At 40.0% G+C, this 25,077-nt stretch overlaps 1 protein-coding gene across 1 annotated transcript in view; it reads left to right on the top strand.

Moving 5' to 3' along the window:
• The window catches only part of C5 (complement C5), a 108,845-nt gene that overhangs the window by 74,361 nt on the left and 9,407 nt on the right, over positions 1-25,077 (top strand). The window contains exons 26-38 of the mRNA XM_030919833.1: positions 2,827-2,986; positions 3,714-3,809; positions 5,406-5,577; positions 8,795-9,000; positions 10,765-10,917; positions 13,693-13,755; positions 14,828-14,909; positions 15,978-16,035; positions 21,305-21,407; positions 22,093-22,167; positions 22,284-22,389; positions 23,494-23,577; positions 24,719-24,808. Coding sequence (XP_030775693.1) covers positions 2,827-2,986; positions 3,714-3,809; positions 5,406-5,577; positions 8,795-9,000; positions 10,765-10,917; positions 13,693-13,755; positions 14,828-14,909; positions 15,978-16,035; positions 21,305-21,407; positions 22,093-22,167; positions 22,284-22,389; positions 23,494-23,577; positions 24,719-24,808 — 1,448 coding nt within the window. The remainder of the gene's footprint in view (positions 1-2,826; positions 2,987-3,713; positions 3,810-5,405; positions 5,578-8,794; positions 9,001-10,764; positions 10,918-13,692; positions 13,756-14,827; positions 14,910-15,977; positions 16,036-21,304; positions 21,408-22,092; positions 22,168-22,283; positions 22,390-23,493; positions 23,578-24,718; positions 24,809-25,077) is intronic.

Raw genomic sequence — 25,077 nt, 5'->3', positions numbered from 1 at the left:
AGCATTTTATTTTACAAATATATCACATAGTATGTAATCTTTATCCATTCGTATCTTGACGAACAACCATTTCCAAATTTTAATATTACAAACAATGTGATAACGAACATCTTCATATGTCTCTTTGTGCACATGTGTGAGAGTTTCTCTAGGGTATATCCCAGGAGATAGAATTGCTGGAACATAAAGAATGCATATTTACAGTTTTATCAGATTTTGCCAGATTTCTCTCCAAGGTGACTAAAAAATTCTTTTCTACTCTAAATGTTTAGTCCCAGACCCTATTGTAAAACATGAGGAACTAAACTAGACCATATTAAGAACTTATAGAGGTAGCCTAGGGTCTGGAACAAAAGCAAATCAAATAGCCTACTTCTTTCCTCCAAGTCACACTTAAAATTTGAATTTCAGGGCAGTCTCCAAGGGACAGGTCAGTGGGAAGAGGAGAATGCAAAAAGCTAGAGAAGTTGTATTTGCTTTACCTTTAGGGAAGAGCTGTCCAGACCCCTACTCTTTAAGGACCCTAGGGCCAAGACACCCAAGAGTACCAAAGAGAAAGAGAGATAAGAGTAAGAGCTTATAAAAGCCAGGCACAGTGGCTCACATCTATAATCCCAGCACTTTGGGAGGCTGAGGCAGGTGGATCACCTGAGGTCAGGAGTTCGAGATCAGCCTAGCCAACATGGTGAAACCCCGTCTCTACTAAAAATACAAAAATTAGCTGGGCCGTGGTGGCACGTGCCTGTAGTCCCACCTACTTAGGAGGCTGAGGCAGGAGAATCACTTCAACCTGGGAGGCGGAAGTTGCAGGGAGCCAAGATTGTGCCATTACACTCCAGCCTGGGCAATAGAGCGAGAGTCCGTCTGAAGAAAAAAAAAAGAGAGAGTAAGAGCTTATACCTATTGAATACTTACTATAATCCAGAACTATTTTAAGTATGTTCATATATTTAATCTTTATAATTGATCCCAAAGGATGAGTTCATTGTTTCTATTTATTGCCATTGCCTTTTTTCAAATATGTAACTAAAGTACGGGGAGGGTATATCATGGGCCAAATAGACAAGTGGAGAGGCAGCCTGGCTGTATAGATAAGTGGAGAGGCAGCCTGGCCACATAACGGCACTCATATACCTTTCTAGCCTGCTAAAAGAAGAGAGACTTCCAAAAGCCAAAATCCCAAAAGAGACCCAATATAAAATGTGGGCCAATCTTTGAAAATGTGACTGTCCTTGAACCTGAGCAATCCATAGAAGTATTTCTCCTCCTTGAGAGCAGTGTGAGTGGATTAAAAAGAGAGGAGTTCTCAATTCTTACCCCCTAAAAGTCAATAGAATGGAAAATAAGTTTCTAATGTTTTTAGAGAAAGAATTAGGAAAAGGCCCCTAGTTGTGGAGGGGCAAGTTCCAATTAATATCAAAACAATAATTTTAAAAATAATTAAAGCAATTAGAACAAAGACTGAGAACAACCTAAATGTCTACAGAAAGAGAAATGGCTTAAATAGCTTTGGTGCATCTGTACCAAAATACTATAATTTAATGTATAAAATCACTTGTAAAAGAACGAGGAAATTTTATGTATTAATCTAGATCTCTAAGGCATATTACTAAATAGAAAAGAAGGCAAGTACAGGATAATGTAAACATTCTCCCACTATTTTGGTGTGGTTGGGATGGAAAGGTAGATGGGAAGGCTATATTGTTGTACCTACTATTTGGAAGAATGTACAAGAAACAATGGCCATCTTCTGTTGGGAGGTGGAGGGGTACAGGGACTGCTAGAAGGGGACTTTTCATTATATATCCCTTTGTGCTTTTGGGTTTTTTTCATTTTTTTGGAAAAAGTCTCTGTCACTCAGGCTGGAGGCAGTGGCACAATCTCAGTTTACTGCAGCCTCTACCTCTTAGGCTCAAGTAATCCTCCCACCTTAGCCTCCCAAGTAGCTGAGACTATAGGTGCATGCCACCACTTCTGTCTAATGTTTTGCATTTTTTGTAGAGACAAGGTCTCACTGTGATACCCAGGCTTCACTTTTGGATTTTTGAATCATGTGAGAGTTTTACGTCTTTAAAAATGCTTAAAATACATTTTAAAAATGAAAATGAAAAAGAAACACACATTTTTTAAGTGAGGGGAAGTGGGAGAGCGAGTAAAGTGGTCTGAGTCTCAGACATCTGAGGCCCTGGGGAATGGGGACTCCTGGGCGACTGAGAGAGTGAAGAGATGTTACGGGGGGATGAGCCCAATCCTCTCTGATACTCTTCGATGGGTATTAGTAGAGACTTGAATTTGCTTTTTGACTAAGTAATTTTAATGATTATTAAAATTTCCTGTGGGGTAGTAAGTTCTGTGTCAATGGCAGCACTCAAAGACAAGTGAGATAAACACTCCAGGGATATTGGGAAAGGGGACTTGGGGGCTCAGATAGGAATTTAGATTCCATGGCATGTACAGATTTTACAATCTAGAATTATATGATTTTCATGCCTCATGTTCATGGGTCAATGCCTTGACTCAAAAACTATTTATTTTATCTCTGTTATCTTTAACTTTAGAGTGTAATTCTTTTATCAGGAATCAATTTTTAGCTTGTGTGCTAGCTAACAATGTTGTAATCACAGAAGATGTGCTGTTCACAGTTGTTTACTGAATGTTTTGGAGGTATTCCAAAAATCTTCCCTTCCTTTGTAAAATGGTGACTTACTTTGGAATTGTGTGTTTTAAAATGTTATGTTCTTGTAAAGAATAAAGTTGTATAAACTAATTGAAAGCCAAAAGGGATTCAGTGTTCTAAATATTTATTTATTTTATTTTGTCTTAAAGGTTAACAGCTTTTGCTTTAAGAGTACTTGGACAAGTACATAAATATGTAGAGCAGAACCAAAATTCAATATGTAATTCTTTATTGTGGCTGGTTGAGAATTATCAATTAGATAATGGATCTTTCAAGGAAAATTCACAGTATCAACCAATAAAATTACAGGTAAGGAAACCAAATGCAAAAATTGGCAATAGTTTTATTTACAGTTTGAGTTTTATTCTCATCCGATGATGGGAGGATGAAGAAGAAGAAGGAAAAAAAATGTAATTCTACAAGAAATTCCTTTTGTGAACAAGCAAAAAATACAAAGGTCTTCCCATAATATCTGAAGTGAAGCGATCTTCAGACAGTTCACTAGAGATCAGAGAAGTGATATCTTAGACCTCTCATTTAACAGGGTGGAGGGAGATGGGCAAGTGAAAGCACTCAAGTGAGATAGACCTGGGGCTTATTGAGAAATGAGAAGCAGGAAGGGAAAAAGTGGGAGATAAGGCTTAAAACACAGAGTAGAGGCCAGGCGCGATGGCTCACACCTGTAATTCCAGCACTTTGGGAGGCCAAGACGGGCGGATCATGAGGTCAGGAGTTCAAAACCAGCCTGACCAATATGGTGAAACCCCATCTCTACTAAAAATACAAAAATTAGCTGGGCGTGGTGGTGCACGCCTGTAGTAGCAGCTACTCAGAAGGCTGAGGCCAGAGGATAGCTTGAACCGGGGAGATGGAGGTTGCAGTGAGCCGAGATCACGCCATCGCACTCCAAACTGGGTGACAGAGTGAGACTCCATCTCAAAAACAAAACAAACAAAAAACCCCACAGAGTAGAACTAGGTCATTTCACTTTAAAGACACCATTTCACTCTCCTTTTAAAACATTGCTTCTTTTTAGGGTACCTTGCCTGTTGAAGCCCGAGAGAACAGCTTATATCTTACAGCCTTTACTGTGATTGGAATTAGAAAGGCTTTTGATATATGCCCCCTGGTGGTAAGTAAGAGTTTTCTTTCTCTCACACCCATCATCTATTTCTGTAACATATACTGGAGGGGCCACCAATCAGAAGACCTTTAGTTTCAAAAGCTTCTTTTCCTTCTTTCCAATTACTTGAAAATAACTTACACTCCAGAATTGAAAGATTTCAGAACAATGATAGATATTAGAAACCACCTAGTCCAACCTACTCATCGACAGTTGAGAAAGCTGAGGACTGTAAGGTGAATTCAATTGCCCAGTGTCACAGGCTAATAAATTGTAGAGCTGGGTGTAAAACTGATAGCTGGAACTGTGATGGGAGAATGATCCAGTGCCCCCAGCTTCTCTGTCTTATCTTTGCGAAATCCTGCTTTATATATGTTACTGTTGTCCTATAGTGAAAGCACTCTGAATTGTGCAAGTACTGAGGATACACAATAGCAAATGCGTATCCTCCAAATCCTTCCAAACAACATTTGCTTGGAAACAGGGGAGAAAAGTGATGAGCCACCTAAGTGAATCAACATAGAATATTTCCAAGGTTGACATGGAAAATCTCAAGTGGATTTGCAAAACTGGAATCACAAAACAAAACCATTTGTTTTCAGTTTGTTTCAAAAGCTTAACAAGACAAAATAATCAATGAAGACTAGTTCCCAGGGGCCTAGAGGACCAGTTGGCACCTAGTGGCCACATGGGTGAGAGATGCATGTGGAGCTGGGAGAGAAGGAGCCAGGCAGGATGTTAGCAGCATTGCAGTAGGCTTTCTCCTGGCCCACTTGTCCAACACAACCATTTTGGTGGTGTCGGGACTGGTGATCAAGACTATTTACCCAGGCATTCTTAGGATCTAAAAGTATTTTGGCCGTTTGGATTTCTTTCTGCTACTTATTTTATTTTTTTTAAGTATAACTCCTCTTGAACCTGTGTGCCTGTTGCAACTACGCTGAGAGGGAACGATAAAAGTTGTGTCTATGGGCCGGGTGCGGTGGCTCACGCCTGTAATCCCAGCACTTTGGGAGGCCGAGGCGGGTGGATCACAAGGTCAGCAGATCGAGACCATCCTGGCGAACACGATGAAACCCCGTCTCTACTAAAAATACAAAAAAATTAGCCGGGCATGGTGGCGGGCGCCTGTAGTCCCAGCTACTCGAGAGGCTGAGGCAGGAGAATGGCGTGAACCCGGGAGGCGGAGCTTGCAGTGAGCCGAGATCGGGCCATTGCACCCCAGCCTGGGTGACAGCGAGACTTCCTCTCAAAAAAAAAAAAAAAAAAAAAACTTGTGTCTATGCTTGGTGGCTTTTCTTCCTGGAGACTAGGTCTGATGGTGTAATCAGAAACTAAAGGCACAAAACCTCTAAAAGGAAGGTGAGAATTCAGAGGCAAAAAGCTTAACCTGATTTGGACAACCTCATTGTCCCTTCCAAGATTATGCTCTGCTCCTTCTCTCAGAGGGATTTGCTTCACTGAGAAGCCATCCGTTTCCATTAGGTCAGTCCTCTTTTCACACCCATCTTCCTTGCTCCAGGATAGTGGGATCTGAGGGTAGTTCATATCACTTGATAGGTGGTTGCTTGACATAGAAACTGAAGTATCTTCTCTTGTTTCCAGAAAATCAACACAGCTCTAATTAAAGCTGACACCTTTCTGCTTGAAAATACACTGCCAGCCCAGAGCACCTTTACACTGGCCATTTCTGCCTATGCTCTTTCCCTGGGAGACAAAACTCACCCACAGTTTCGTTCAATTGTTTCAGCTTTGAAGAGAGAAGCTTTGGTTAAAGGTATAACTTGTTCCATACATTTATTCAGTGAGCATTCACTAAGACATAAAGTCTGCTAAATCTGGGAAGTGGGTAGTGACATGCAAACTTGAGTAAGATGCAATTCCTGCCCTCAAGGAACAAACCATCACAATACAATGTAATGTGTGCTGTTATTCATTCATTCATTCATGCATTCATTCAGCAAGCATTTATTCTTTTTTTTAAGACAGGTTCTCGCTCTGTCACCCAGGCTGGAATACAGTGACATGATTGTGGCTCACTGCAGCCTCTATCTCCTAGGCTCAAGTGATCCTGCCACCTCAGCCTGCCAAGTAGCTGGGACTACAGGTGCACACCACTGAGCCCAGTTAATTTTTTTCTATTTTGCAGATACGCGTCTCACTATGTTTCCCGGGATGATCTCAAATGCCTGGGCTCAAGCACTCCTGCTGCCTCAGCCTTCCAAAGTGCTAGGATCACAGGCATGAGCCACCACACCTGTCCTCTGTTTATTCCCTTATTCAATAAATATGCATTGAGTATCCTATGGACACCTCCTATATATCTGGCACTATTCCAGTCTCTGGGAATAAAGGAATAAACAAAACAGGCTCCCCAAAATCCAGGCTGTCATGAAACTTAAATTCTAACTGGGAAGACACAAACATGATAAATAAGTAGAGCTTTATGAATAGGTGGTGATGGCTGATATGAAGAAAAATAAAGCAGGGAAAGGAGACAAGGTGAGAGGATGGGTTGTAATTTCAGACAAGCTGACTGGGCTTAAGTTTCACTGAGAGGATGGTGTTTGAGTCAAGACCTGAAAGGAGGTGAAGAAGCAAGTCCTGTGGTTGTCTAGAAGGGTATACCTGGTGGAGAACAGCACGTGCAAATGCCCTGAGGCATGGGCATGCCTGGTGCTCCAAGAATGGCAAGGAGGCCAGTGTGACTGCAGAGTGAGAAGAGGAGTAGGAAGTGAGGTCAGGGAAGGAAAAGGTGAAGGAACAAGGGAAGGTCATCTGAGGCATTAGAGAGACTCTTCAGGGCTCCTGTAAACAGTTGTGCAGTGGACAAAGCACCTAAGCAATCAAGTGAATTGAGGCTGAAATCCAGCCTGCGCTCCACTCCCCTGCCCACGTACCCTAGTTTAGGGCTGCTTCCACTGAGAGCAAGGAGTGCTTATGTCTTATCCACAGCAATGTGCCATGGGGACCAGAAGGAGCCCTAGAACTTTAATTTCAGCTTTGAGAGTGAAAAGGGGAGCCACTGGGGGATTTTAAGCAAAGGAGTGCATGACCTGGCTTATATTTTACCAGGTTTGTTATAAAAGTATATGTTTGGTTTTGAAAAATAAAGATACTGCTTCCTATAGGTCGAGAGACAAAAAATAGAAAGAGAGTAGCAGTGATTATTGGCATGACTGAGCACTTTGGAGTCCTCTTCTAGCTAAGGTTTTCTAGAAGTTTTATAAATCTTACTGAGGTTTATGACCATTTACAAAATATGATTTGTGTCATCATTTTAAAATTACTGTATTTTAACATATGCCTCGAAACCACTTGTATGATACTTCAAAAATAACACAAAAGAAATGTCTTGGGTATTGTGAGATATGGATCATAAAATCATAGAACTTAAGAGCTAGAAGGGAACTTAATAATCCAAGAATTGTTCCAGTTGGGTTTCTTTAAAATCCTAAACTCAACTCTTCATTTTAAATACAGCAAATCCGAGACTCTGAAAGGAAGGGGCAATATCACTTTCAAGGTCATGCAAATAATGTAGTTACGAATTATAAACATATACATCAAAATTTTTACTAACCTTCAAATATGATTTCCAAATATACATTACTTTTTAAAAAAAAAAATAGTTTGTTCCAAAAAGGATTTGAGGTTTACAGGTTTAAATAACAAATATAATTTACAGCCTAATTTATGAAAAGTGCTGCATGTGTGAAATGGTCTTGAGTGCTTTAAATTGGAAAGAAATAATCAAAGACTGAACTAAGGCTTTAGGTGTAATCTCATAATTTCCAAGATGTAAATTTTTCTGTCAGGGAAAAAGGTTCTCCAGTTTACTTTTTAGTGTCAGTAATAATAATAATAATAATAATAATAATAGTAATAATCCCTTATATATGCATGGTGCTTTCTAGTTTGCAACATCTTTTAATTTAGTATTTCATTTGAGTTTCACTGCATAGAAGAAAGTGTTATCTGTACTACAGGTATTAGGAAACTGAGTCACACAGAACTAAAGGAATTTGCCCGATGTGACATGGTAAGTTAGTAACGAAAGAAAGACTAGAAGCTGGGTCTACTGATTCCCAGTTTACTGTACTTTCCACTCTACTAAACTTCCCCTTCCTACTACATGTGTACTATGTTGGTTTTAAAATACAGATTGAGGCCGGGTGCAGTGGCTTATGCCTGTAATCCCAGTACTTTGGGAGGCCAAGGTAGGAGGGTTGCTTGAGCCCAGGAGTTTGAGACCAGGCTGGGTAACATAACCGGGCATGGTGGCACATCCCTATAGTCCCAGCCACTCAGGAAGCTGAGGTGGGAGCAGCACTGAGCCCAAGAGATGGAGGCTGCAGTGAGCTACAATTACACCACTGCACTCCAGCCTGGGTGACAGCAAGATCCTGTCTCAAAACACACACACACACAAAAACGAAAAACAGGTTGAGTGTTCTTTATCTGAACTGCTTGGGACCAGAACTATTTCAGATTTCAGATTTTTTTTTTTCCAGATTTTGGAACATTTACATATATAAAATGATATTTCTTGGGGATGGGACTCAAGTCTAAACATGAAATTCATTTATGTTTCATATACACCTTCCTTTACACACAGCTTGAAAGTAATTTTACACAGTATTGTCAATAATTTTATGCATGAAACAAAGTTTTGACTGTATTTTGATTGTGACCTGTCACATGAGGTCAGGGATGAAATTACCTCCCTGTGGCATCATGTCAGAGCTCAAAAACTTTCAGATTTGGGAGGCATTTCATATTTCAGATTTTCAGATTAGGGATCCTCAATGTGTAAAGACAAGTAGCACCACATTAAGGGATCTCTCTTTGCATTGGTCATCTTCAGGAAGTTCCTCTAACAAGAAAAAGTAAGTAGCTTCTAGAAACTGGAAGGCCATAATACACCTGGTAGAATTATTTTGTCAAATTCACATTTTTAATCATATTAATGAATGTGATTTGTTGGTGTTCAGGTAATCCACCCATTTATCGTTTTTGGAAAGACAATCTTCAACATAAAGACAGCTCTGTACCTAACACTGGTACAGCACGTATGGTAGAAACAACTGCCTATGCTTTACTCACCAGTCTGAACTTGAAAGACATAAATTATGTTAACCCAATCATCAAATGGCTATCAGAAGAGCAGAGATACGGAGGTGGCTTTTATTCAACCCAGGTAACATTTCTTTGTCTTGTTTCATCTTCCTGTAGACATTTTTATTTTCTCCCACACCACACTCATCTGGCCTCCATGGATTTGTCCACCAAATGAGCATGCAATAGATATGAATAATGTCTAGAATTGGAGGACCCCTAGAGGTTATCTATGTCAACACTCTTATAATATAGAAGAGGAAATTAGCCCAGGGAGTTTCACTCAGGGAATTCATGGCAGAGCCAGAATCAGAACTCATGTCTCCTGACTTTAAGCCCAGTACCTCCTTCATTATTCTAAATCACCATGAAAGACTAGTAAGGTTATTAGCAATTATATCATATCCTATGTAATAAATAGTGGTTGCCATGTAGACAAAGGTACTGATGCTCCTTCTCCACAACAAAATAAATAAAAAGTGAGAGAAATACTGATTGTTATATGTTAATCTATCTAGCTATTTAATGTAAACTCATTTGAGTATGTATTTTTATTACAACCAATTATTATGTAGTTGTATAATAAATGTTTATATTCAAAGTTTAGATTGAATGCTAATGTCTTCCCTGTTGCCTGGATGTTTAGATAATGATGGAGTGTGTATATTTATATACATAAAATTTAGATGTAGAGAGGGCCTTCAGTATTAATTTACTGACCATCTAATGTGTTTTATCTTGGGTACAATTATAGGGTTAGCAGAAAAGAGTGCCCTATTGATTAGCATTTGCCCCCTAGATATAGGCAGAGGGAATGGCCACATTGTTTAACATCTCTGATCTAGTCATGTTTCTCAGTTTTATAGATGAGAAAGATGAGGTCCAGAAAGATAAAGTTTATTCATTTATTCCTTCAACAAATATTTATGTACCTACTAAATGCAATGGATATTGCCTTAGTCCATTGTGTGTTGCTATAACAGAAAATGACACACTGGATAATTTATATTGGACAGAAATTTATTAGCTCATGGTTCTGGGTCCTAGGAAGTCCAAGATCAGGGGGCTGCACCTGATGAAGGCATTCTTGTTGCATTATTCCATGGTGGAAGGGCAAAGAGTAGATGGAGTGGGGGGTTGGTAGGAGTGGGGTATAAACTCATCCTTTTATAACAAATTCACTCTACAATAAGCAGCATTAATCCATTTATGAAAGTAGTACCCCCATGGCCCAAACACCTCCCATTAGGCCTCACCTCCTAACACTGCCACATTGGGGACCAAGCTTTCCAACACATGAACTTTGGGGGACACATTCAAACCACAGCAGGCATCAAGAAAAATATATTACCTACTTGCCTCATGAATCTTACATTGCAGTGGGGTAGGCTAACAATAAACTATAAATAAAAGCATTACAAATTGAGATGAGTGCTATAAAGGGCAAAAAGGGAACATTAAAACAGAGAATAATGGGAAAGGGGAGTTTATGGCCCTGTTGTGGAGATACTTAAGCTCAGACTAAAGGATGAGGAAGAGATAATCATGCAAAGACTCAGAGGAATTCTGCAAACAGTGACTTGCCTGAGGTTACATTTGCAGAACATATAGAGGACCCAGATCTGAGGCCACACTTCCTTCCTGTCCTTGCTAACAGCATCATCTTTATTGAGGAGGGAGAGACCTTTCTTCCACCTCCACAATGGGGCTCTTAACCAGTCTTACTGCGTCAGCTGGAGTTTCATCTCCAGACAATGCTGCCCTACCCCCCATAAAAAGGGCATTTGTAAATAGGGAGAACATCAATGAACTAAACGTATTTTTGTGCCTTGCTGATTGTTGACAGGACACAATCAATGCCATCGAGGGCCTGACAGAATATTCACTCCTGGTTAAACAGCTTCGCTTGAATATGGACATCGATGTCGCTTACAAGCATAAAGGTCCCTTACATAATTATAAAATGACAGACAAGAATTTCCTTGGGAGGCCAGTAGAGGTAAATGAAGAACTTTGTGTAGTATTTTGCAATTGGCTGAGACCATTGAAATCATCTGTCCCACTCTTTATTTTATAAATCTATCTTTTCGCTACTTAAACATATATTGAGTGTCTGTTATGTCCTAAGCAGGGATGCCTGCTATATCCTGGGCACTGAGGATTCAAAAATAAAACACAGTCAGCATACTGCAGGGAGATTGTCATTTAGGCAGATAGTGAAAAATAAGAGTCTTGATAGGTACATGGAAGTACAGAGGGGCCCTCCTGATCCTGGCTGAAAGATGGGAGGAGTTTGTCAGACGTGTCCAGCTGTGTGGGTTAAATCCGAAAAAATCAGAATGAGTTAGCCAAGTGAAGAAAAAGGAAGAACATTCCAGACATAGATAACAGCACACAGAGCAGTACAGTGAGTGTAGGAGGGAAGGCATGTCTGGGAAGCTGCTAGTGGTTCCTTCTGGCCTTGGTCGTACATGCAGACTGTGGCCAGGCTGGAGTCAGCCTTTAGGGTCCCCAGCTCCTTGCCCCATGTCCTTTGCTACTGCTGGATTTTTAAAGGTGGTAACTTTGATGGCTTATGAAAATTTCACAAAGAAAAAGACATGTTGGAAAAACTGGGTTCTCTATTAATATTAGCTGCCCACATATAGCTGCTAATACATATTTTTCTAATTACTGTGTTTGCATTATTTTAAAGTATACTTAAATGTACAGTAATTGGAAATAGTCCTCACTGTTGAAATCTTTCACAAATTGGTGTTTGTTAAAAGTAAACAAGTATGAGAAATATATATATATTTTTTTGAGATGGAGTTTCGCTCTTGTTGCCCAGGTGGGAGTGCAATGGTGCAACCTCAGCTCACTGCAACCTCCGTCTCCCGGGTTCAAGCAATTCTTCTGCCTCAGCCTCCCAAGTAGGTGGGATTACAGCGCCTGCCACCACACCCAGCTCATTTTTTGTATTTTTTGTAGATATGGGATTTCACCATTTGGCCAGACTGGTCTCAAACTCCTGACCTCTGGTGATCCACTCGCCTTGGCCTCCCAAAGTGCTGGAATTACAGGCGTGAGCCACCATGCTCAGTGGAGAAATAAAATTTAATGCAAAAATTGCAAACTGGTGGCCCATATTAAAAAAAAAGGATATGGATATAAACATAGACATAGATATATGCCAACATTTAAAGATCCAGAGATTTCAAATAAAAATCTGATTCCCAACTTCCCTTGATAAACCAAAAGACCTGGCAGCAAGGCACTGGGCATTGGCACGGCTTCTGCAATTTACTGCAGTCCCCACCAGTCACAGGACATATGCATGTGCATTTATGTTCATACCTGCTTTGTGCCCAGGCCTCTGCAGGCATTTGTGCTTGTGGTCCCTAGTTTGGGAATATGTCTTCTTTCCCTGGGATCATTTAGAGTTCACCAGAGATTCATGTTCTGAGTCTGAGCTCTAAAGAGGATCTCTTGACCTTCCAGCTACCTGAGGTAGCTGGAATTATTCTTTTCTATAGGGATAATGCTGTAAGAGGCCTCTTGTCATCCTAGCAAAATTTAAACCTTAGCCTAGGATGCTGCTTCCACGTAACACCTGGGCTGTTATTATCCAGTGTGGAATTTTCTACTCCAGCATTTCCTGAAATGTGTTCCATGAAAGAGTGTTAGGTGGTTGAGTGTGCATGAAAAACTCTAGCTTAAATGAAGTTAAACAAGTTTTTAAATCCAGAATTCCTCTGTTCTGTAATGTGTATGTGATTAAGTGTGGTGACTCTGGGCGTGAAAAGCGACAGAGGCAGGGAACAGTGCACAGCATTTCCCAAACTTACTTGTCATGCATGCTTTTCACATGCAGTATCTCAAGACACTCGTTTTCCAGCAAATGCTGCTATATTCTATCAGGGAGAACAAGAACGTTGACCTACTTTCCTACATTTACTAAAATTTGAAAGAAGGATTGAGAAACTTTAACATATGCCCAATCCCTCTTGCATTATTGTGCTAAGCAAAGGAAAGGGGAGGCTTGGAATAAAGGAAGTGCCAACTCCTCGGGCTCAAAATTATCTCTCCCCTACTTTCCACAAATAAAGGAGCATTTGGATGACAAAGTTCCTCTGGACAGGAGAATGAGTTAACTCCATTTATGTCTTCACTTTCCTACTAGCAGAGTGGGAAGAAGAGCAGCAGCAACGAAGGATTTGGCAGGCTTGAGTGGGGTGCCAGTGGTTTGGGGTGGGGACCAGGGGTTTCTGCAAACAAAGGCCATGACAAGTGGAAAAGATAAATCATCAAGAGATGGGAAAAGGGTGCAAAGGAGGAACTCAGAGAGGACCAAAGATAGATGCACCCACTTTCAAGTTATGTGGAGATTCCCTGCTCTGGGTTCTGATGAAAATGATCTCCATTGGCATACAGGATACTGATTCCTGAGCTAGGCACAGAAAGGAATTTATTCAGTTGCCAAAAGGAGATGAAGATCCAGATTTACCATAGCCATATGTAAATGAAAATGTAACCAGAAGTGACCTCTGACATGCTGCTTTTGTTGGTTCACTCAGGAGATCTCAGACATCTTATTTACATGTAGAAGGGAAAGGGGAAATACTAGCCTTGTTTAGCACCTGCCATGGGCATAGAATTTTCAGTGTCTCATCCAGTTACTCTCAGAGGAGATCTGAGAGAGGAGGCTGGTAGGTGTCAGCTCACTTTTCATAGCTCTATCCTCCCTCCCTATCAAATGATGAAAGAAAGCATGTTTTCTCTATTATCTTTCCAGGTGCTTCTCAATGATGACCTTGTTGTCAGTACAGGATTTGGCAGTGGCTTGGCTACGGTACATGTAAGTATTTAATTGATATCCAATAACGAATTATGTGTCTATTTGTACTAAGTAAGCATTTTGGGGGATTTATGTGTTATTCATAAAGGCTTGTTTCTTCATTTTAGCCACTTGGCAGTTGCAATTTTTTTTCTTTTTTCTTTTTTTTTTTTAAATGGAGTCTCACTCTGTCACCCAGGCTAGAGTGCACTGGTGCAATCTTGGCTTACTGCAACCTCCACCTCCCAGGTTCAAGCAATTCTCCTGCCTCAGCCTCCCAAGTAGGTGGGATTACAGGCACATGCCACTAGGCCCGGCTAATTTTTTTTATTTTTAGTAGAGACGGAGTTTCACCATGTTGGCCAGGCTGGTCTCAAATTCCTGACCTCAATTGATCCATCCATATTGACCTTCCAATGTGCTGGGATTACGGGAGTGAGCCACCATGCCTGGCTGGCAGGTGCAAATTTTTCCAGGCTGTTTAAGTATGTTCATGCATTCTTAAATTACATGTTCTGAGCATGAATTAACATCCTATTAATAATTTTAATCACATTTTTATCTTTAGTACATTCATTCCTTCAAGGACTGTTGTAAGTTTACATGGGGGAGGAGAGATTGTCCACTTTTCTGCCACTTCTGGTTGGTGTCAATGTATCTACTTCTGGCAGCACCTCTGCCCATTCACACACACCTGTAATTTGCTGTTTGCCATTATGGTGTGTGGCTGGAAGAAACCCACACTCCTTAGCCTTGTGGTGTTGTGTGTAAAATTAAAGTGGAAAGGTTCAAGAACAAGAACCTTGGGAACTCTCCTGTAGAGTAAGGTGCCCAGATTTGACGCATGGAATTTAGACCAAGATTCTGACCGGCCAGAAGTCATTTTTTGCTTATTTTGGGCCTCTCAGGTTTAGATTATGGAGTTTGCTTAGAGTCCAGCTGCTGGAAAAGTGAGTCACTAATGTACACCATTTGTGCTGGGTTATGAAAATGATTCTTTGAGCATCCCATCTGCAGCAGCAGTGTTGCCATAATACCTTTGTCACCTTCCCACTTTAAATAGACTCTTCTTGCTTACTTGTCCCCAATGTAGGTAACAACTGTAGTTCACAAAACCAGTACCTCTGAGGAAGTTTGCAGCTTTTATTTGAAAATTGATACTCAAGATATTGAAGGTAAAACAGCAGGATTTACCCTGCAATTTTGGCTAAAAATAAAGCATGTTTATACATAGAGAGTTTCTCTGATTAGGAAAAATGTGCTTACTCAAAAAGCAAAATTTCTTGATCAAATACTTTAGCAGGTTGACATCCAAGTAAATTTTTTACATTAGATATATTTTTTACAATAGATATAACTCTTTAATATAGTTGGAAGCTAATATTAAATAGTAATAACTAAGCTAAATGTATTTGCTATTGATCAATAAATTGTTTTGACTGACTATGTTACTTTTAAAGAGTGTAGCTAGTTGTAAAGCCACATTAAGGTCTAATTCCAGAACCCAGCATTTCTGTGACTTTTGTGTTAACCTTCCAATCTAGGACCTTGAATTCCCTTATCACCCTGTTAGTTTTCCATCCCTTAGCCTTTCTGTATTCCAAGGGGTCCAGCAAATGAACATTTCTCTGCCTCCATCTTTAACTTAGTCTCCTGTACTTACCATTCTTTCTTTAAATTTATCCCCGACCCTTTTTTTTTTAACCCAAGGCCCTCACATCCCTCTGCTGGTTGGTTCTCCCTTCCTGGTCCAAAAGCAAGTCCACTTGCACACTCCAGTCCTCCTCCTCTCCCCATTGCCTCCAGGGTCAGAATGAATGCTGCTGCCTCTGCCCTGATATTTTCCATCTATGGCTCAGAAGCCTGTTCCTACAGGAAACTTCCCAACTACCAGCAAATCAAGGCATCTGCTCTTCCTCCCTCCAACATCCCCCAAACATATTACCAATACATATTTATCTTTAATAATTTCTTCCTTAAATTATAAGTTATTTGACAGCAGTGAACTGTTAATTATTTAAAGACTTTAATTATTTAAATTAATTATTTAAATACTTCCTGTTATTGTCAATAGCCATGAATTTCCATTAGAACCGCTGAAAGTATCTAAACTTCCAAATCACAAATCATTTTTAAGTGTGTTCAGAGATCTGTTCATTAATGATTCTGTTCTGACACGTTCCAAAGCAGCTGAAAACAGTTTACTCATATTTGTCTGTTTGCTTTCTTGTTGCGTATGCCAGCGTCCCACTACAGAGGCTACGGAAACTCTGATTACAAACGCATAGTAGCATGTGCCAGGTGAGCCCATTTCCACAAAAGTGAGTATAGACTCCAAGTTCTCATTTTTGTTTTAGTATTGTTTCTTTATATATTTTCAAATTTTAGTATGCCCAGAAGATACAAAATTGTTCAATTGTTTAAAAATGCAGAACACATGTATTCTTAAATAGCTACTTACCATAAAAAACAGCCTTGGTTTTGCTCAGAATAGTTTTCTCTCTCATTTTTGTCTTCTGATTCAAACAGTATAATATTAATTTTTTCTTTCTTTCAGAGGGATAGAGATGTGATAAAAAAAAAAACGGAAAAAATATAAAAGATTCTCTCAAAAACAGTTCCTACTCTCTTACTTAGAAAAATCACACTTACCTAACAAAATCCCTGGCCATTATCAGCTAGATTCTCAACTCAACCTGCACATTGACGTCAGCTGGAGAACTCTTAGAGATGTCCAAATGTCCCATGCTCCAGAGGTCATTCTAATGGTAGCCAGGGTTGAGAACCATTGACGTTAAACCCTCTCCTGACTAAGTTTCCTGTTATTGCTAGGTAACAATTTATTGCAAACGTAATGGTTTAAACCAACACAGTTTTACTATTTTGCAATTCTAGAGGTGAGAAGTCCTAAAATCAAGGAGTTGGGTAGGGCTGTATTCCTTCTGGAAGCTCTAGAATTTGTTTGCCTATTCCAGATTCTAGAGACTCCCTGTGTTCTTTGGCTTGTGGCCCCTGTCTGTCTTCAATACAAGTGTCACAGCATCTTCCAATCTCTCTCTGACTGTGACCCCTGCTTCCATCATCACACCTCCTTCTCTGACTCTCCTGCTTCCCTTCCTCATAAAGATTCTTGTCTTTACATTAGACCTACACAAATAACCCCCATCTCAAATCCTTAATTTAATCACACCTGTAAAGTTCTCTTTGCCACATAAGGTAACATATTCACAGGTTCAGGGGATTAGAACATGGACATCCTTGGGGGCCATTATTCTGCTTACCACAGCCACCATCCTAAAATGTTTATGAAAGTGTAGGTTTTTTGCCAGGTACGGTGGCTCATACTGTAATCCCAACACTTTGGAAGGCCAAGGAGAGAGGATTGCTTGAGCCCAGGAGTTCAAGAATAGCCTGGGCACCATAGCCAGACCCCATCTCTATAGCAAATTTAAAAAATTAGCCAGACGTGGTGGCACGCACCTGTAGTCCCAGCTACTTGGGAGGCTGAGGCAGGAGGACTGCTTGAGCCCAGGATGTTGAGGTTGCAGTGAGCTGTGACCATGCCACTGTACTCCCACCTGGATGGATGAAAAAGTGAGACCCTGTCTCCAAAAAAAAAAAAAAAAAAAGGAAAAGAATATGTAGGTATTTGAAAATATATATATACTTTTGGCTTTGGCGATCACACAGTGTGATCAGATAGTGGTAGAGCCAGGACTGTAACACTTTCCATCGTCCCTCAATCCTTTCTATTGTGTTCTATTTTCTTAACTCTTGTATTATCAATAACAGTGATATCTATGGATGGCATTTTGCTGATTTTACTTATAATCACGCACCCACTGTGGATAACATGGAAATTCAATAGTGTTGTGCAAAAGATGAGAGCTGAGAAGGACCTTAGGGATGATATCATAATCCTCTTGTTTTGGAAATGAAAAAACTAAGACCCAAAGAAATAAAGTCGCCTGCCAAATGCTCACAGAGTTAGAGGCAGAGCCAGGGGCTCAAATCCCCAGCCTCTGATGTTCAATCCAGTATCTAAACCGTCTCTTTTTTTTTTTTTCAGATATAGTTTCACTCTGTCACGCAGGTTGGAGTGCAGTGGCCTGATCTTGGCTCACTACAACCTCTGCCTCCCGGATTTGGGAGATTCTCCTTCCTCAGCCTCCTGAGTAGCTGGGATTACAGACACACAACACCACGCCCAGCTAATTTTTTTATTTTTAGTAGAGATGGGGTTTCACCATGTTGGCCAGGCTGGTCTCGAACTCCTGACCTCATGTGATCTGCCCACCTCAGCCTCCCAAAGTGCTGAGATTACAAGCCTAAACCACCATGCTCAGCCTAAACCACCTCTTTCAATCAGTGTAATCTAAGACCACGAATCCCAAGGAAAAGCACATTATTTCTCCCTGCTTCCCTCCCAGCTGTTTCCCAGCCTTCTCTATCTCCCAAGCCCAATCGCTTCCTAGGATTCCTTCACTATTCAGTCCTATTTCCTTCCTCGTCAGCATTTCTTCCTTCCAGCATTTCCTACTTCCTTCTGTGGCCAGTCCCTGCTCTCTGTTCCCACTCAAACATCTTTCCTCATTCCCTAACGTCTTTCCAGTAAGGTCACCCTTTCCCAGGCAGCTTCTTTCCTCCTGAATGCCATTCCTACCCTTGGTCACCTACCAGCTGGGGAGGAGCATGATCACAGTTACCTTTAAATTTGTAACAGTTGTCAAAGGGAAGTGCAAGGAAACTTCTGGGCAGAGCTCGAATCAGTGCCTGGGACCCTACAGGGAGGCATCTGGACTTGCCATGAAGAAGAGCTCTCTGATAGGGTGAGACACCTGTGGGATAGCCTCTGCCAGTAAGAACTCCAGTGACCTTCAGGACATCAGCTTACTTCTCTGATCCTCTTCTATGAAGCAAAGATACTGCACTACCTTATCTCCAGTTTTCTGCCGGTTCTAATTGTCCACAATTCTGCCGTACAGAAAAAGGCTGTTATCAAAAACTCGTTCATTTGACTTCATTGGCAGGAGGCCTAATTCCAGATTATCAATATACAAAAGAAAGCAAGGAGAAATGCAATCTTGAATAGTCTATCCTTTGGTTTTTACAAATTGGGGACAAAATGTTCCAGAAAGGCGAGTGGAATATGCTTTTGGCTCTGTTGACACTGAAGTTAGGTTGGGTAAATTCCAAAAGGAACTGTGTAGTACTTATTCATGTAAGAACTTCTTTGCCTTCAAATATTCTCTCTCCTGATTAAAAAATGCCAGCATGAAGTTTCTGTGTTCAGAGGGTCTCTTTCGTGTATTTACCTTTTTACAACCTCTCTGTTGTATTCCTAAGAAAAGAAAAACAGGATTTCATTTCCCTCGCAACAAAATGCCTTTGGGGAAGATTGCTGGTTTTGGCAGCAGGCAAAGGGCTTCTTGAAAGGAGGATTTCTGTTCCACCATTGAAACAGTCTCCATGGCAACCAGTCATCAAGACTCCAGCAACCTTTTCATAGACACTCTCCACTCTGGAGGCCCTTTTCCATCCTGCTGACAAAGTGTTTGCATCTGTGAGCAAGAGTTCTCTGCTTCTAGCCATCCAATTAGCAAGATGTTCAGATGTCACATTAGAGTTCCAAATGTTTTATATTCTGTTCTAAATTGTTAATTTGGTGGAGAATAGGGTTAAATTTTTATGAGTCAGATATTTTAGAATACTTTTCATTATTGTGGCAAATATTACATCTATAACTTCTATTGGGGACTGCTTTTATTTATTTATTTATTTTTGAGGCAGAGTCTTGCTCTATTGCCCAGGCTGGAGTGCAGTGGTGCGATCTCAGCTCACTGCAACCTCTGCCTCCCAGCCTCAAGCGATTCTCGTGCTTCAGCCTCTTAAGTAGCTGGGATTACAGGTGTGTGCTACCACACCCAGCTAATTTTTGTATTTTTAGTAAAGAAAAGGTTTCACCATGTTGGCCAGGCTGGTCTCGAACTCCTGGCCTCAACTGATCCGCCTCAGCCTCTCAAAGTGCTGGAATGACAGGTGTGAGCCACTGCGTCCAGCCGGGACTGTGTTATATATGCTCTATGAGGTGTCATTGAGGAAAAGATATGCCCTGACCCCTCACTTACTTGCATAGTGTCTCCTTTTCCACCAACATTCATACCTGTAGGTGAGATAAATTCATTTTCCCTGTTATGAAGCTGTCTTTTAATTTCTTCCTTTAATCCTGTCTGCTCTCCCAAGCTTCACTCTCAAACATCCAGCTGCCTCTCAAGCATCTTGAGGTGAGGTTGGAACCTGAAATCAACTTTTGAAGAACCACACTCCCTCTGTCTCTGCCCTAGCCTCAGCCCCGCCAGCCTGTCTCTTTTATGTCTTCTAACATCTCTTAATGGTAGCTGTAAGCCTCTGCCACCCAAAACCAAAGCCTGGGAATTATAAAGATAAATTTAAAATACAAGCTTATACTTCTTCACAGTTAATTTTACAAATAAGAAAATGATCTTAGAAGGGGGAAATGATTTGTGGGAATCTCAGAACTGGAATAAAACCCAAGTTTCCTGATTCTCCATTTCAGTATTCTTTTCTCTCTTACAAAACAAAAACAAAAACAAAACCCTCCCATTGTGCCCTTTTTGCATTTCTCCTTAACTTCCTTCTAGCAGAATTCCTACTGAAAGGATAGTCCTTGAAACATTTTCTACATAAAGTAGCTATTATGGGAAATTTAGAAAATAGAGAAAAGCATGAAAAAGAAAAGAGATAATCGCTTATAATCTCACCATCCAGAGAAAGTAGCTACTAATATTTAGTGGGTTCTTTTGTTTGTTGGTTTGTTTTTAAAGAGGGAGTCTCGCTCTGTCACCCAGGCTGAAGTGAAGTGGTGTGATTTCGGCTCACTACAACCTCTGCCTCCCAGGTTCAAGCAATTCTCCTATAGCTGGCATTACAGGCGTGTGCCACCATGCCTGGCTAAATTTTTTTGTATTTTTAGTAAAGACGGAGTTTCACCATGTTAGCCACGCTGGTCTTGAACTCCTGACCTCAAGTGATCCGCCTGCCTCGGCCTCCCAAAGTGCTGGGATTACAGGCATGAGCCACCATGCCTGGCCTTACTGTATTTTCTTCCAGCTTTTCCTGGACATGTTTATTGAATCTCTTTTCAACATACAACTAATTTTTTCCCTTGGAATATGCTTCATTAGAAAATAAACTAACGTGAGAATCCAAAGACCTGGATTCTTCTGCGGCTCTGCATGAATTAGCTGTGTGACCTTGAACCAGTGCCTTACTCTCATCCTGAGTTTCCCCAGCTAGTTAGCTTGGTGTGGATGACTTCTGTGTTCCAGTAGAGTGGTTCATTGAGATTATTGATCAAGTGAGGAAAGAGAATAGATGACTCAAAGATCTCCTGCAACTCTAAAGTCAGAGATTTTAACTCATACATTGTAGAAAAGTAAATAAATGGAGACCCAAATTTAGAAATTAAGGTCTACTAAGGAACAGTGTCCTTTCTTAAAGAATCTTATTCACTTGTTTATTACATTTTCTAACCTCTTTTTTATTTTAGCTACAAACCCAGCAGGGAAGAATCATCTTCCGGATCCTCTCATGCAGTGATGGACATCTCCTTGCCTACTGGAATCAATGCAAATGAAGAAGACTTAAAAGCTGTATGTGTTTTTTTTTAAATCATGTGAATTCTTTGATTTCTTTTCTGAATTATTTTATAGACAATTTTACTTTCTTTCATTTTAATATACAACTTGCATAGAATCACCCAGAATATTCTCTGTTTTTTGTTTTTGTTTTTGTTTTGAGATGGATTTTCACTCTTGTTGCCCAGGCTGGAGTGCAAAGATGCGATCTTGGCTCACTGCAACCCTGCCTCCCGGGTTCAAGTGATTCTCCTGCCTCAGCCTCCCGAGCAGCTGGGATTACAGGCATGCACCACCACGCCTGGCTAATTTTTTTTGTAGTTTTAGTAGAGACGAGGCTTCACCATGTCAGTCAGGTTGGTCTCCAACTCCTGACATCAGGGTGATCCACTGACTTTGGCCTCCCAAACTGCTGGGATTACAGGTGTAAGCCACCAGGCCTGACCAGAATATTCCTTTCAAAACATAATTAACCTAAGTTTTGATTTATCAAAGTGAAACAGAAGCATACACTAGCATGCTCTGAAAAATATGAGTTTATATGCTAATGTGTTCAGACTTTTTCAAGAAGAGGAATTGCTCTTCAGTTTCTTTGAACAACAGATCACATCCCTGCGATGTGACATCTCATTAACAGGTGAATGCATTTAAACAAAAAGATAATGAAATGAAATTCAAGCTTCTCTCTTTTCCCCCTTAGCTTGTGGAAGGGGTGGATCAGCTATTCACTGATTACCAAATTAAAGATGGACATGTTATTCTGCAACTGAATTCGGTAAGTTCCACCTCCAACCATTTTTCCTTTACTATTACTATTCAAAATATACAGGCTGAAAGATTATAAATACCATCTCTCCGTAATTTCCTTAAATCCTTGAATTTGTTAAACAGATCCCCTCCAGTGATTTCCTTTGTGTACGATTCCGGATTTTTGAACTCTTTGAAGTTGGGTTTCTTAGTCCTGCCACTTTCACAGTGTATGAATACCACAGACCAGGTAATCAACTCCATGCTAACATTTCTTCAGAAGAATACTTGGTATTCTTTACAGAACATTTAGAAATCCACTAGAATCCTGTAAATTTTATGTATTGCATCTCTTAGGGACCACTCTTCATAAAAGTCCCAATTTGAACATTCAAACTACTGCATACAAAATATTGTACATAAACTACTTCTTGACATTGAGCAGACCATTTCACCTCAGTCCTCAGTTTCTTCATTTTTAAAATAACTGGATTGTAGTGCCTCCAACTTCAATATTCTTTGCCTCAGGTTTATCTACGGTGTTCACAGATAAATCATCTCTCTCCTTTTGAGAGAAACCAACTCAATTCCCCCAGAACAACTTCTAGCCCATCTATATTCTTGTTACACTTTGCAGATAGCTCTGTTATAGCAGCTGTCAGATTGCATTCAATTATTTGTATGTCTTTCTCATCAACTCCAGGGTGTTTTCATTCTTGTGTCCCTAGTATATAATGCAGTGTCAAGTATAGAATGTGAACTCAATAAACATTTATGAATGAGTAATACCACATTTGACTACTCAGCCACTTTTGAGAATGTTATGTGATTGGAGAGCTTATTGGTTCACAAGACAGATGACTCCACCTTGGGCAGTTCTACTTGTTAGAAAATTCTTAAAGTGAACCAAAACTCTGACACCCATTCATTCTAGTTTTATATTCTGAAATCACATAGAACATACATAGTCCCTCTTCTCCTTGAGATAGATATATAGAGTTACATAGATATATGCTTTTCTTCCCTTGTCCACCCTAAACAATTCCAACTCTTTCAAAAGATCCTCATGCAACATAATTTATTTTCCTGTTACTTATAGAAACATAAAATATTTTATTTCTGAGAAACGAGTGTTTCAAGCACAGAACTAAGCTAAAAAGGGGAGATCTTTCTGAGGGTAGGGGAACCCTTCCCAGGACAGCCAATTCATAATTTCACCTCCCTGGGCCTTAACTATAAAAAGAAGGATTTAGAATAAGCAATCTCTGAGGCTTCATGTAAGAGACTCGCCAATTAGTACATGTGTTGTTCTTCAATCAAACCACTTCTGTTAACCACACTTTCGTTGCCACAGATAAACAGTGTACCATGTTTTATAGCACTTCCAATATCAAAATTCAGAAAGTCTGTGAAGGAGCCACGTGCAAGTGTGTAGAAGGTAAACTTTATTTAACATGTTTAGGCTGCATGGTTATTTAAAGCAGTCATTCATAACTTGAGGTTAATCTGGGGGACACTGTTTGGTAAACTGTTCTTTCTCAGAAGTAGAAATGCTATCTCAACTAATTGAAAGTTAATGATTCCTGAGCATTGTAAAACTACGTTTTCACAGTTCCTGAACAACCTGATAGTTCATGCTGTACAGAGGCAGGGAAACATCATCGAGATGGTTGTTGGATATTATAGGGACAACATGATGTGAAATTTTACTTTCACCTAGTCTTTTTAACATACAGGACCAGAGGCTCAGGACTGAACCACTAGCTTCTGTTTCTTTTCTCTTTTACTTCCCAGTTAATGGAATTCTATTTATTGTCCAGTTCCATTTAGTCTTTTGTAAATCAAAGAAAGCCTTCTTGGCCAAGGAAAAGATCCAGAACTCACCAGTAATCAACAGCTGGCTCCATAAGGGTCTGAGTTAGTTTTGGTTTTTTCAAAATCCTCAATAGCTACACATTTTCTAGGTACTTATTGTGCCATTTTATGGCTATATATCAGTCACATTATCATTCTGGGTCCTTTGAAGGACTTCTGATTATACTCAAAATGGAAAAATTTCCCCCTTTCATCAAGGGAAGCACATACATTTCTAAGGACCTGAATGTGGAGTAGCCACACAGTCTAACAATAAGTCTTATGCCAGGGGTGTCCAGTCTTTTGGCTTCAATGGGCCACACTGGAAGAAGAATTTTCTTGGGCCATACATAAAATACACTAACACTGACAATAGCTAATGAGCTAAAACAAAAATCACAAGAAAATCTCATAAAATTTTAAGAAAGTTTACGAATTTGTGTTGTGCCACATTCAAAGCTGTCCTGGGCTGTGTGCAGCCCTCGGGCCATGGGTTCAACAAGCTTGTGACTTATGCTCAAGATTTTGTTTTTTGTTTGTTTTGTTTTTGCTTTATGTAATGTTTTGCTTTATGAAAGAAAAGAAAATGGGCGGGTCTTAGAAATCTGAGATTTGTAAGGTTTTATTGGGTTGTCTCTGGGTTCATGAGAAACTGTGTTTACTCCTAGAAAGAGTGTCTACTTCTTTACATTAACCTTAGTTTTACCAATTTTCACAAAATCCAGCTGATTGTGGGCAAATGCAGAAAGAATTGGATCTGACAATCTCTGCAGAGACTAGAAAACAAACAGCATGTAACCCAGAGATTGCATATGGTGAGTTCAAAAGTTCAATATAGCTCCTTTAAACATGAAATTTTATGAAAACGTGTTCAGTTAGAAAGATAAAAAACTTTACATAGTGATTATATGGATACAACATTCCATGTGATCCCCTGAAGGAAAATGCCATCGATTTTTAGCACTAACATGAAAAGTTTTTTATTCCCCAGCAAAGAAATGTGATTTTCATTATAAATAATAGAAGTGACATGTATACCCAGCCAAGATACTTTCCTCTAATAGATCTTTTTCAATTAAAGGCA

This window comes from Rhinopithecus roxellana, chromosome 16 (assembly GCF_007565055.1).
Source record: "Rhinopithecus roxellana isolate Shanxi Qingling chromosome 16, ASM756505v1, whole genome shotgun sequence".
NCBI classification, from domain to species: domain Eukaryota; kingdom Metazoa; phylum Chordata; class Mammalia; order Primates; family Cercopithecidae; genus Rhinopithecus; species Rhinopithecus roxellana.
The sequence above is the reverse complement of the archived record's forward strand: the minus strand, read 5'-3'. Positions and strand labels throughout refer to the sequence as shown.